At 38.0% G+C, this 13802-nt stretch overlaps 1 protein-coding gene across 3 annotated transcripts in view; it reads left to right on the top strand.

The window, feature by feature from the left end:
- LOC128657353 (zinc finger protein with KRAB and SCAN domains 3-like) overlaps positions 1-13802 on the top strand; it is an 86892-nt gene that overhangs the window by 39433 nt on the left and 33657 nt on the right. For all 3 annotated transcript variants that reach the window (XM_053711668.1, XM_053711667.1, XM_053711669.1), the window contains exon 9: positions 10824-10931. In XM_053711668.1, coding sequence (XP_053567643.1) covers positions 10824-10931 — 108 coding nt within the window. The remainder of the gene's footprint in view (positions 1-10823; positions 10932-13802) is intronic.

Here is a 13802-nt window from a genome sequence, read left to right as displayed (position 1 = left end):
ATAACGTGTATAATGTGTATTCTACTATCAGCATAGTATTGGTATATGATACACCTTACAGTATGATTTGTCCTACCGTTACTACCATATACTGTATTCTACTAAGTTCTTTTCATTGTTTTATTACAGTAACTCTTATTAATGCCTCAATAAAAAACTACCGGTTACTAAATGGATACTAAAAGGAAGAATCACTTAAATCACTTAAAACCAGGCTTTTTGTATCCTGCATTTTTACGTACCATTGAATAAAGAATACTGGTACTTTTTATCTCCTACTTTACCGGTAAATTGCCTATCTTTTTTTTTTATGGGACTTTATTTGGCTGTCTCCCTTTCCCCGTTACCTCCTAGCTCAGATAGAGTTGCCTGTCTAAGGAAACACCTGAGAAACGCATTTGGTTTGACGAGGCGAGTGGAGGCGTGGTCACTCAAGCTACCCTGTCAATCATTTGAGGAACTCTGTTGATTTCATGGAGGCGAGTGGAGGCGTGGTCATATGCACTACCCTGTCAATCATTTGAGGAACTCTGTTGATTTCACGGAGGCGAGTGGAGGCGTGGTCGTACGCGCTACGCTGTGAATCCGGATGTTATACCATGATCGCTATGAGTTGTGATCCACGCTTCTCTGATTACGCGCTACGCTTCTCTGGTGATACACGCTACTCTGTCAATCCGGATGTTAAACCATGATCGCTGTGAGTTGTGATCCACGCTTCTCTGATTACCGGTACTGTACTGTATATCACTGGCGAACTTTGATCTTAACCCACTCCTTCCCTTACACAGTGCCACTTAAACCAATTGCCTAAACCCGGACTGTTCAAGCTACAGTATACCAGTATTTTTATATTGTTTAATCGCTACATCCCGAGTATAGGCCGCACCCCTAGTTTCAAGGCTTGCATTAGGGGGAAAAAGTGCGGCCTATACTCGGGACAATACGGTATATGTATTGTACTTATGTTTGCCATGAGTCAGGTTCATGTATTTCCTTCTGCAAACTGTCAGTTTCATATATGGGTAATATAAACATCTTTTAAAGAAAATTTTTTCCTACCTGTGGTTTAGTCTTTTTTTCAATTGACTACTTCTTGCAAATTGCGGGCGGCATTAGGCCTGCGGCTGCGTCAAATGCTAAACTTTATTGCATCATTCTTGGCGCGAAAATATTTTAGGTGCGGAAAAATACGTTTGACGCAACTTCGTCATTTCTGGCGTCATTCTTGACGCCGAGACCTTTCCCACGGTTGCGTCATTAGTGACGCGAGTGTGTCATTTCCGGTTATTTTTTGGTGCCAAAAATTTTACGTTACGTTGTGCGTCATACTTGGCACCAAACGTTTTCATTATTTCAATACCCCATTGATGTTTGCCTCTTGATTTTTTTTCTCTATCAGAGGCCTATGCTATTTGCTTTTTTTTCCCATTCCTGAAACTGTCATATAAGGAAATAGATAATTTTGCTTTATATGTTGCTTTTTCTCTTACATTTTGCAAGATGTCTCTATCTGATCCTGCCTCAGAAGTTTCTGCTGGAACATTGCTGCCTGACATCGGTCCTATCAAAGCTAAGTGCATTTGTTGTAAAATTGTTGAAATTATTTTGCCGAATGTCATTTGTAATAGTTATCATGATAAACTTTTACATGCAGATAGTGTATCCATCAGTAATAGTACATTGCCAGTTGCAGTTCCTTCAACTTCTAATGTGCATGATATACCTGTAAATTTTAAAGAATTTGTTTCTGATTCTATTTTGAAGGCTTTGTCTGCATTTCCACCTTCTAATAAACGTAAAAGGTCTTTTAAAACTTCTCATTTAGTTGATGAAATTTCAAATGACCAACAACATCATTTATCCTCTTCTGATGAGGATCTATCTGATACAGAAGATCCTTCCTCAGACATTGACACTGACAAATCTACTTATTTATTTAAAATAGAGTATATGCGTTCTTTATTTAAAGAAGTGTTAATTATTTTGGGTAACCAGTCCTATTGACGTTCAGTCTAATAAACGTTTAAATGCTGTTTTTAAACCTACTTCCTTTAAGGATCCTTTAGATAGGAAGCTTGAATCTTATCTAAGGAAGGCCTATTTATATTCAGGTCATCTTCTCAGACCTGCAATTTCTTTGGCTGATGTTGCGGCTGCATCAAACTTCTGGTTGGAGAATTTAGCGCAACAGGAATTGGATTCTGACTTATCTAGCATTATTCGCCTATTGCAATATGCTAATCATTTTATTTGCGATGCAATTTTTTATATTATCAAAATTGATGTTAGATCCATGTCTTTAGCTAGAAGAGCTTTGTGGCTTAAATCTTGAAATGCTGTTATGACATCTAAATCTAGATTACTATCTCTTTCTTTCCAAGGTAATAATTTATTTGGTTCTCAGTTGGATTCTATTATTTCAACTATCTCTGGGGGAAAGGAAGTTTTTTCTGCCTCAGGATTAATAACCTAAGGGTAAATTTAAGACTTCTAACCGTTTTTGTTCCTTTCGTCAGAATAAGGAACAAAAACTCAATCCTCCCCCCAAGGAGTCTGCTTCCAATTGGAAGCCTTCCTCAAATTGGAATAAATCCAAGCCATTTAGGAAACCAAAGTCAGCCCCTAAGTCCGCATGAAGGTGCGGCCCTCATTCCAGCTCAGCTGGTAGGGGGCAGATTAAGGTTTTTCAAGAGAACATTGTCTCTCAAGGGTATCGAATAGGATTCAGAGTAAGACCTCCTGTGAGAAGATTTTTTCTCTCACATATCCCAGCAAATCCAGTAAAAGCTCAGGCTTTCCTGAAGTATGTTTCAGACCTGGAGTCTTCAGGGGTAATCATGCCAGTTCCTCCTCAGGAACAAGGTTTGGGGTTTTATTCAAATCTATTCATTGTACCAAAGAAGGAAAATTTATTCAGACCAGTTCTGGATCTGAAAATTTTGAATCGTTATGTAAGAGTACCAACTTTCAAGATGGTGACTATAAGGACTATTCTGCTTTTTGTTCAGCAAGGACATTATATGTCCACAATAGACTTGCAGGATGCATACCTTCATATTCCGATTCATCCAGAACATTATCAGTTTCTGAGATTCTCTTTTCTAAACGAGCATTACCAATTTGTTGCTCTTCCATTTGGCCTAGCAACAGCTCCAAGGTTCTGGGTGCCCTACTCTCTGTAATCAGAGCACAGGGTATTGCGGTGTTCCCTTATTTGGACGATATCTTGGTACTAGCTCAGTCTTTGCGTACTGCAGAATCTCACACAAATCAACTAGTGTTGTTTCTTTGGAAACATGGTTGGAGTATCAATTTACCAAAAGTTTCTTGATTCCTCAGACAAGGGTCACCTTTTTAGGCTTCCAGATAGAGACAGTCATTGACACTCAATCTAACAGGCAAGAGACGTTTTTAATTGGTTGCAGCATGCCGGCACCTTCAGTCTCAGTCATTCCCTTCAGTGGCAAATGCATGGAAGTTTTAGGTCTCATGACTGCAGCATCGGACGCAATCCCCTTTGCTCGTTTTCACATGAGACCTCTACAGCTTTGTATGCTGAATCAATGTACGACACTCTCTGACATGGTGGATAGATCACCATCGTTTAGTTCAAGGGGCTTCTTTTGTTCGGCCAACCTGGACTGTGATCACAACAGATGCGAGTCTTTCAGGTTGGAGAGCTGTTTGGGGATCTCTGACAGCACAAGGGGTTTGGAAATCTCAAGAGGCGAGATTACAAATAAATATTTTAGAACTCCGTGCAATTCTCAGAGCTCTTCAGTTTTGGCCTCTGCTAAGAGAGAACCGTTCATTTGCTTTCAGACAGACAATATCACAACAGTGAGATATGTCAATCATCAGGGTGGGACTCACAGTCCCCAAGCTATGAAAGAAGTATCTCGGATACTTGTTTGGGCGGAATTCAGCTCTTGTCTAATCTCTGCGGTGCATATCCCAGGTGTAGACAATTGGGAGGCGGATTATATCAGCCGCCAGACTTTACATCCAGGGGAGTGGTCTCCCCATCCAGATGTGTTTTCTCAGATTGTTCAGTTGTGGGGGCTTCCAGAGATAGATCTCATGGCCTCTCATCTAAACAAGAAACTTCCCAGATACCTGTCCAGGTCCAGGGATGTTCAGGCGGAAGCAGTGCGCTGACACTTCCTTGGTGTTATCATCCTGCTTACATTTTCCCGCCTCTAGTTCTCCTTCCAAGAGTGATCTCCAAAATCATCATGGAACAATCATTTGTGTTGCTGGTGGCTCCAGCATGGCCACACAGGTTTTGGTATGCGGATCTAGTTCAGATGTCCAGTTGCCCGCCTTGGCCACTTCCGTTCGGCCAGACCTACTATCTCAATTTCCGTTTTTCCATCAGGATCTCAAATCATTAAATTTGAAGGTATGGATATTGAACGCTTAGTACTAAGTCATAGAGGTTTCTCTGACTCAGTGATTAATACTATGTTACAAGCTCGTAAATCTGTTTCTAGAAAGATTTATTATAGAGTTTGGAAGACTTACATTTCATGGTGTTCTTCTCATAAATTCTTCTGGCATTCTTTTAGAATTCCTAGAATTTTACAGTTTCTTCAGGACGGTTTGGATAAGGGTTTGTCTGCAAGTTCCTTGAAAGGACAAATCTCTGCTCTGTTTTATTTCACAGAAAGATTGCTATACTTCCTGATATACACTGTTTTGTACAGGCTTTAATTCTTATTAAGCCTGTTATTTAATAAATTTCTCCTCCTTGGAGTCTTAATTTGGTTCTGACGGCTTTACAGGTTCTTCCATTTGAACCTATGCATTCTTTGGACATTAAACTACTTTCTTGGAAAGTGTTGTTCCTTTTGGCCATCTCTTCTGTTAGAAGAGTTTGAGCTATCTGCTCTTTCTTGTGAGTCTCCTTTTCTGATTTTTCATCAGGATAAGGCAGTTTTGCGGACTTCTTTTCAATTTTTACCTAACAACATTAGTAGAGAAATTGTTGTCCCTTCCTTGTGTCCTACACATTCTTTGGATGTGGTAAGAGTTTTGAAATATTATGTGGAAGCTACTAAAGATTTCAGGAAGACTTCCAGTATATTTGTTTTATTTTCTGGTCCTAGGAAAGGTCAGAAGGCTTCTGCTATTTCCTTGGCTTCTTGGTTGAAACTTTTGATTCATCAAGCTTATTTTGAGTCGGGTCAGGCCCCGCCTCAGAGAATTACAGCTCATTCTACTAGATCAGTTTCCACTTCGTGGGCTTTTATGAATGAAGCTTCAGTTGATCAAATTTGCAAAGCGGCAACTTGGTCCTCTTTGCATACATTTACTAAATTCTACCGTTTTTATGTATTTGCTTGTTCGGAAGCAGTTATTGGTAGAAAAGTTCTTCAGGCAGCTGTTTCAGTTTGATTCTTCTGCTTTTGATTTAAGTTTTTTTTCTTTTAAATGAAATAAACTTATATTTTTGGGTTGTGGATTAATTTTTTTCAGCAGATTATGGTTGTTATTATTTTATTCCCTCCCTCTCTAGTGACTCTTGAGTGGAAGACGCCACATCTTGGGTATTGATATCCCATATGTCACTAGCTCATGGACTCTTGCAGTTACATGAAAGAAAACATAATTTATGTAAGAACTTACCTGATAAATTCATTTCTTTCATATTGACAAGAGTCCATGAGGCCCACCCTTTTTATGGTGGTTATGATTTTTTGTATAAAGCACAATTATTTCCAAATTTCCTTTGTTGATGCTTTCTACTCCTTTCTTTATCACCCCACTGCTTGGCTATTCGTTAAACGGAATTGTGGGTGGGGTGAGGGGTATATTTATAGGCATTTTGAGGTTTGGGAAACTTTGCCCCTCCTGGTAGGATTGTATATCCCATATGTCACTAGCTCATGGACTCTTGCCAATATGAAAGAAATTAATTTATCAGGTAAGTTCTTACATAAATTATGTTTTTTGACAGGTATAATATTACTGTACTATTTGAATTTAATAGCGTTTAAATTGCCAAGGTATATATCTATATTTACATGATACCTTAAGTTACCCCCTACATTGTCTGATAAATAATAACTTTAAAGTACCCAGATTTAGTGCCGGAAATGCTTTTTTGTATCACCTTAACTATCTAACCAATTACTCTGGAATACTGTACACTCTTTGGCCGACATGTATAGCTTTCTGAAACCAGTCAGCCATCTCTCTTACATTATACAGCTCCTTAGGGGACTAAGCAGAGTGTTTAGGTCAAAGGTGTTATGCTCTACACTATATTATCATAACCTATCTTAGACTAAAGCAAAGGTTTTCCTGCTTCTACACTATTACTACATTGGGATTTCTGGTCCTTTCTTCAAATAAGGAAAATGCTGTTATGGCCATACTAGTGATGTTTCAGATTAATATGTCAGTTTCACTACTATTGATATATACTATAGATGATACGGGTAAATATATATCTCTTAGCTGACAACATATAGTGAGGCGTTAATGAATAGGGTCCTCTGGATGGTTGCTCTAAGTTATTTAGTTTGGATAAGGTGTTGTCTGCGACCAGGATAACGCATCACCATTTTGCTATTAAGACCACTGTTTTTCATACTGACAAGTAATAGTATGTTTATGAGAAGGTATGTTACAAGGTTTGTTTGCACCCACCAGTATTATTTATCTTTTGAATGGTTTCTATACTTAGTCATAAAGTAGCTATCTACCCCATTTATTCTGTAATGCCAAATGTATGTTGACTAGGTTTTGAAGGTCATCTCTATCAAATTTGTTATTAATGTTGATATATGCCTTGGACTTCTCTTCACTTTTTAGCATATAAACCCTTCAAAGAAGCATTAACTTGCACATCTACCCTAAATTCCTCCATGGAATATTATCACTTAATTGCCTATAAATCTTAAGCATTCCAATGCCATATGGCTCTTACCGATATTTTGTCCTATAACTGCCCCTCCGAAAATAAGATTTAATGTTCAACCATTTTTCACAAAAAGCTCTTCTAAATGGCTCCGCCCCTCCACCTTTCCCCCCATTTAATAAGCGGCGCTTGCCCGCTGAAATCCCCCCCCCCCCCCACATAATATTTTCACTATATGCTATCCTTAGGCCCAACAGAGGCTGCAGATCTGGCTACCATATGTTATCTCATTCCCACATAGCTAATGGGCCCATAAGAGGCTTTCTAACTAGTCAGCCAGTTTCGCTATTATATCCACAAAACTAGAGGTTTGAGAAGCTTATCTGCTGTCAGGCATTGTTGTAATTTTTGCTGTTTTTGACTTCTATTGCCTTTTTATGTTCGACAATGTTTATTGACAAATGATTTACGTGCATTTATTGTTGCAAACTTATCATTGTATGTTGTTTTTCTTAAAGCATAACCTCAATAAAAAATTATTTAAAAAAAAAAACGGGCACTGGTTCATCAAAATTTACATTCACTTTAACCTAGAGGTATATATTCAGTAAACTATTTTTATTATATTGTTTTTCGGTTTCTTGATTTTACGTCAGATCATTTATACATTTCATATTTCGTGCACACTACTATTTTGAGTTCTCATTTTGCTATTTTTAGCTTTTTTTTTTTTTTTTTTTTTTTTTTTACATTTTGAAAAAGCTTTATTTAAGATATAGCAGACAGTATAAACAGGTTACTGTGATCATACAAATGAAAAGTTCAGCGTGATTGAGACCACCCAAAAGAGGGTCCCCTTTACAAACTTGTCTGCAAAAATTCAGCATGTAACCATAAAATAACGGAAACAACATAAGTTAAACAGAATGCAATATTGTCTTCGCAGGAAGACGTGAAAATATCATCTGTAGAAGAGTTGAAATGTTTCACTCGATCTAAAGTGTTTGGGAATGCGGAGAGGATTCTAAGTAAGGAGAGGTGTGGTCATTTTGTTGGTGATACTTGATTTAGATATTCTTCCCAAAGGAAACAAATGGATTGATAGTCATTCAGACGTTTACTGTGTGTGTAGGGAGTGGGAAGTTATCTCTCTCAAAGTGTTAATTGATGGAAGGTGTGATAATTTCCAATTTTTTGAGATAAGTCTTTTTGCTGAATTTACAATAATGGCCAGCAATGTGAGTCTCAATTTGCACTTTATTTTAGTGAATTTATTGAAAAGAAAAAAACAAATATTTAGGTCTAAGGTAATTGAGAGTGTCTTTTCTATTTCAGAATGATCATTAGCTAGTAGGATTGAGCGATGGGGCAAGTCCACCAAATATGAGTGGGGGTACCTTCTATGTTTTAGCCTCTCAAACAGGTTGGGGAGGTTGTGGGAAAAATTATATGTTGACAGGAAGGAATGTAATACCATCGGCATAAGAATTTAACATTCATATCTAGTGTGTATATAGAAGAGGATTTGGTCATGGAGGAAATATGTTGCCATGTTTTTAGAGTCTGGTGTGCACCTATCTCTTTTTCCCATTTATCTGCGTAAAAAGGGAGTGAGGTGGTATAAGGTTGCATGTGAATTTGATATAAGGTTGAGAGGAGACCCTTATTTAAGGTTTCTCTGATGCAGATGTTTTCAAAATTAGTTGAGTTGGGTTGTGTGCTGGTTTCTCATGAGGAAATCTGATATCTGGGTGTAGCAAAACCAATTTTCATATGCAGGGCCTAAATGAGGGATAATCTCGATTTGGGTTTGCCGTTGTCTATGAGGACATGGCAAGGGATAGATTTGATAATATGAGGTTGCGATGTTGTTTGCTCTGGCTGTTGGAAGGGGAAATCTAAATTTTCTGAGATAGGGGTAAGGGGGGGGGTAGTGTGGATATGTAGCTATGTTTTTTAATTAATTTATCCCATAAGTGAAACGTTTCTGCAATAATTGACGAAAGATGGGTGGATAGGTTCCTCGATTTCGGGGAAAGCCAGCACTTGGCTCCCAAGATGGTTTGTGCTGGACAGATGGTGTTCTAAAAGAACCCATTCTTTGTGTGATGAGTGTCTGCATCAGTTGACGATTCTGGTCAGAAAAGTGGCCAATCTGTACTGCTGCAGGTCTGGGATTCCCAGGCCTCCTAGATCTTTCGGGCGATAAAGTGTTGCAGTTGCGATTTGGGGTCGTTTATGCTGCCAGATATATTTTGTGATCAATTTTTGTATATTATGCATTAGTGACAACGGTAAAGGGATGGGGAGAGTCTGGAAGAGGTACAGTATCTTGGGAAGAAGGATAATTTTGACAGCATTGATCCTGCCTACCCATGACAAGGGTTTGTTGCTCCAAGAGCTTAGGTTGTTGTGGTTATGGCTTTAAAATTTGCATATATTAATGTGGTCTTGTAAGGAGATATATGTATTCCTAAATATTTGATAGATAGTTGCTGCGTGCGAAAAGGAACTAGTGTTTGTATTATTTTCAGTTTGTCCGTCAGAAGTCCGATAGGAAGAAGTTCGGATTTGGAAATATTTATTTTGAAATCGGAGAAGGAACCATAGGTTTGGAGGCTGTGGAGGAGGGGGGGGAATAGAGGAGACTGGTTGTGTAAGTGTTAAGAAAATGTCATCCGCGTATAGAAAAGTTTTATATTCATAGTGGTCGAATTTGAATCCTTGGATAGTGGGATTATTCCGGATATGGGTATTGTATTGGAGAGAGGGGGCACCCCTGTCTTGTACCATTAGATATCCGAAATGGGGAAGATAGTGTATTGCTTAGTTTGACTTTGGCTATTGGTTGATTGTATAGTGAAAGCATTTTCCCTATGAAGGTCTTGTCAAAACCATATTTAGTAAGTGACGTCCATAAAAATTGCCAATTTAGCCTATCAAAGGCTTTCTCTGTATCCATAGAAATGAATGCAGAGGGGATTTTGTGGTTGTGGGCGAATTCCATAAGGTGCAAAATTTTGGGTAGTGTTCTCCTTTGTTTCCCTATAGGGAGTAAAGCTTGCTTGATTTAAATGAATTAAAGATGATAGTATAGTGTTAATGCAGGTAGCGAGTATTTTTGCGTACAGTTTAATATCTGTGTTGAGAAGAGATATTGGGCGAATATTCGCCGGTATGGTAGGTGGTTTCCCTGGCTTGGGGATAATTACTACATGTGCCTCTAGCATGGATTGGGGGAAGGGATTGTTGTGGGACACTTAATTAAATAGGCGTGTGAGGTGCAGTGTAAGTGCTGATGAGAATGTGTAGCAGTACTTGCCTGACAGTCTATCAGGACCTGGACTTTTCCCATTATTTAAAGATTTAATGGCTGCAAGCATTTTGTGATTTGAAATAGGTTTGTTAAGGTCTTTACGCTGGTCAGATGATAGTGTGGGTAATTGTGCGCTGGAAACGTATTCAGTCATGGACAAGGGCGTCGATTGTGTTAGCGTTTCCGTGTGGAGGTTATAGAGGGCGGAGTAGTAGTCGTGAAAAGATTGAAGGATATCCTTAGTAGTTTTAAAGGTGATTGAGGAGTTAGGTTGATGGATTTCGTATATGTGTGATTCAGTGCCCTGGCCAGTAATCATTTTGGTATTTTTAGCGCTCCTCTATACTTTTTTTTCCATTACCTGTTTATGTTACAAACTAAAGGAGGATTTGTAATTTTTTAGGGAGTAGCAAGGTTTGAGACACTTAGGAGTGTTATATCTCAATCTTTGTTTTTTATTAAGGGATGTATGGCACAGGTGAGTGTATGTGTGACATGTCAGGGGTGCAGGGCACAGGTGAGTGTACATGAGTGACATGTCTGAGGGGTGCAGGGCACAGGTTAGTATGTGGGACATTCAGCTATTACAATTTCTTTGTGCAGTTCTACAGTATGACCATATTTATATGAACTATACAGGTGATATTAAGACTGAAGTCACACTTGATGCTGAAGAAACAAATGATCTGTATGTAATGGTTCCACTGGAAGATGTGAAGCAGGAAATCGATGACAATATTAGTACAGGTGAGTGCACGTTTGTGTGATGTGTCTGAGGGATACAGATCACCTGCCCCACTAGGTACAAGGAGGTTTTTATTAGGGGGAGGAGGTTTTTTTTTAGAGCTTCTTCTGCTCCCAATAAAACAGAGATGAAAACTCTCCTGTTATTTGTCGGTGACTGTGATAATGTATGTAGGAATGAATTCCAAGTTAAATGCAATGAGTGTAAAAGACTGAAAATGGCTCCTGCATAGGGGGATGATATGGCTAAGCAGTGATATTTTGTTAACTTTTTAAAAAAACATAATTCCATGATTCACTCATGGGAATTACCTTTCCTGCCACTAGGAGGAGACAAAGATTTCCAAACCCCAGAGCTCTATATAAACTCTCCCACCCCTATAGTAATCAGTCTGACGTATAGCCAAGCTGACAGAGGTGAGAATGAAAAAGAGCAAAATAGAGGAAATTGGGAAAAAAAAAAGTGCCAAAAATAGAACAAACAATAATATATATAAAAAAACAGGGTGGGGTCTCATGGACTCTTATCACCATGAAAGAAAGATATAAATGATGTTTTCTTTCATATAGGTGATAATAGTCCATGATCCATTACTCCTTGGAACTAATACCCAAGCTGTGGCAGAGACCACAAGTAATGGATGAAAAAAAGGAAGGATTAAACATCCTTTAACCATAAGAAAAAACACCCAAACACAGAAAAATCATTATATAATCATATATAAATGCAGTTTAAAAACATGTCTGAAGAACTTTCCTACTAAAAGCAGCTTCTACAAAATAGAATTTAGTAAAAGTATGCTAGGATAACCTAGTAGCTGCCTTGCAAATTCCTTCCACAGAAGCCTGATTCTTGAATGGACAGGAAGTGGCTCACTGCTGATATCATCAGAAGAAGCAACTTTAGACAGAAAATCTAAATAAGTTCTCAAAACAGCTTTATCCTTATGAAAAACCAGATTAGGAGGAGCAGAAGAAAGTGCAGACAACTCAGACATTCTTCTAGCAGATGAAATAGCCAAAATAAATAAAGCTTACTACAAAATAAGCTTTGTATCTAGCTTATGCATAGGTTCAAAATGGAGGAAACTGCTAAACTTTCAGAACCAAATTAAGATTCCAAGGAGAAGAGAGAAGTTTGATTACAGGCTTTATTCTAGATAACGCCTGAGTACAACTATGCACATCAGGAAGATTAGCAGTTTTACTGTAAAAAAAGAACAGAGAGGGCAGAAATCTGATTTTTAACCACTGATTGCGCCTAAATAGAAAAAAGGTTTGCCAATGCAGTGAGCTATGAATGGTAAAGAAGCAGAATTCCACCACAGACACACATTCTGAAGTATATTTTGCATGAATCCACCAACAATAAACAAAGGATAGAATCTTAATGTCTTCTAGAAAAGACACCATCTAAGATCGATATGGGCATAATTAAAAAAAAAAATAAAATAAAAAGCCTACACAAAGATAACAACCTGATATGGAACAAATAAGATCCCCTAACACTGAACAATACTCCTAGAACCTTATAAAAAAGGAGCTGCATCCAAATTAAACCAAAAGACGCCAACAAACCGTTTATGTCTAAAAACATAATTTATGTAAGAACTTACCTCATAAATTCATTTCTTTCATATTGGCAAGAGTCCATGAGCTAGTGACATATGGGATATACAATCCTACCAGGAGGGGCAAAGTTTCCCAAACCTCAAAATGCCTATAAATACACCCCTCACCACACCCACAATTCAGTTTAACGAATAGCCAAGTAGTGGGGTGAAAAAGAAAAGAGTAAAAAGCATCAACAAAGGAATTTGGAAATAATTGTGCTTTTATACAAAAAAAATCATAACCACCATAAAAAAGGGTGGGTCTCATGGACTCTTGCCAATATGAAATAAATTAATTTATCAGGTAAGTTCTTACATAAATTATGTTTTCTTTCATGTAATTGGCAAGAGTCCATGAGCTAGTGACGTATGGGATAGGAATACCCAAGATGTGGAACTCCACCCAAAAGTCACTAGAGAGGGAGGGATAAAATAATAAGCCATTTTCCACTGAGAAAATTAAATCCACAACCAAAAAAAAATAAGTTTTTCTCATAAATAAAAGAAAAAAAACTTAAAACATAAGCAGAGGAATCAAACTGAAACAGCTGCCTGAAGAACTTTTCTACCAAAAACTGCTTCCGAACAAGCAAATGCATCAAAATGGTAGAATTTAGTAAATGTATGCAAAGAAGACCAAGTTGCTGCTTTGCAAATCTGATTAACTGAAGCTTCATTCTTAAAAGCCCACGACGTGGAGACTGATCTAGTAGAATGAGCTGTAATTCTGACCCGACTCCAAATCTAGTAGAATGAGCTGTAAGCCTGACCCAACTCCAAATAAGCCTAATGAATCAAAAGCTTTAACCAAGATGCCAAGGAAATGGCAGAAGCCTTCTGTCCTTTCCTAGAACCAGAAAAGATAACAAATAAATAGACTAGAAGTCTTCCTGAAATCTGTAGTAGCTTCAACATAATATTTCAAAGCTTTTACCACAAAGAATGCAAGGATTTCTCCAAAGAATTCTTAGGATTAGGACAAAAAGAAGGGACAACAATTTCTCTATTAATGTTGTTAGAATTCACAACCTTAGGTAAGAATTTAAGAATTTAAATGAAGTCCGCAAAACTGCCTTATCCTGATGGAAAATCAGAAAAGGAGACTCACAAGAAAGAGCAGATAATTCAGAAACTCTTTTAGCAGAAGAGATGGCCAAAAGGAACAACACTTTCCAAGAAAGTAGTTTAATGTCCAAAGAATGCAGTCTCAAAAGGAGGAGCCTGTAAGGACTTTAAAACCAAATTAAGACTCCAAGGAGGA

This window comes from Bombina bombina, chromosome 4 (assembly GCF_027579735.1).
Source record: "Bombina bombina isolate aBomBom1 chromosome 4, aBomBom1.pri, whole genome shotgun sequence".
NCBI lineage: Eukaryota > Metazoa > Chordata > Amphibia > Anura > Bombinatoridae > Bombina > Bombina bombina.
This window is presented reverse-complemented; position numbering and strand designations above follow the sequence as displayed.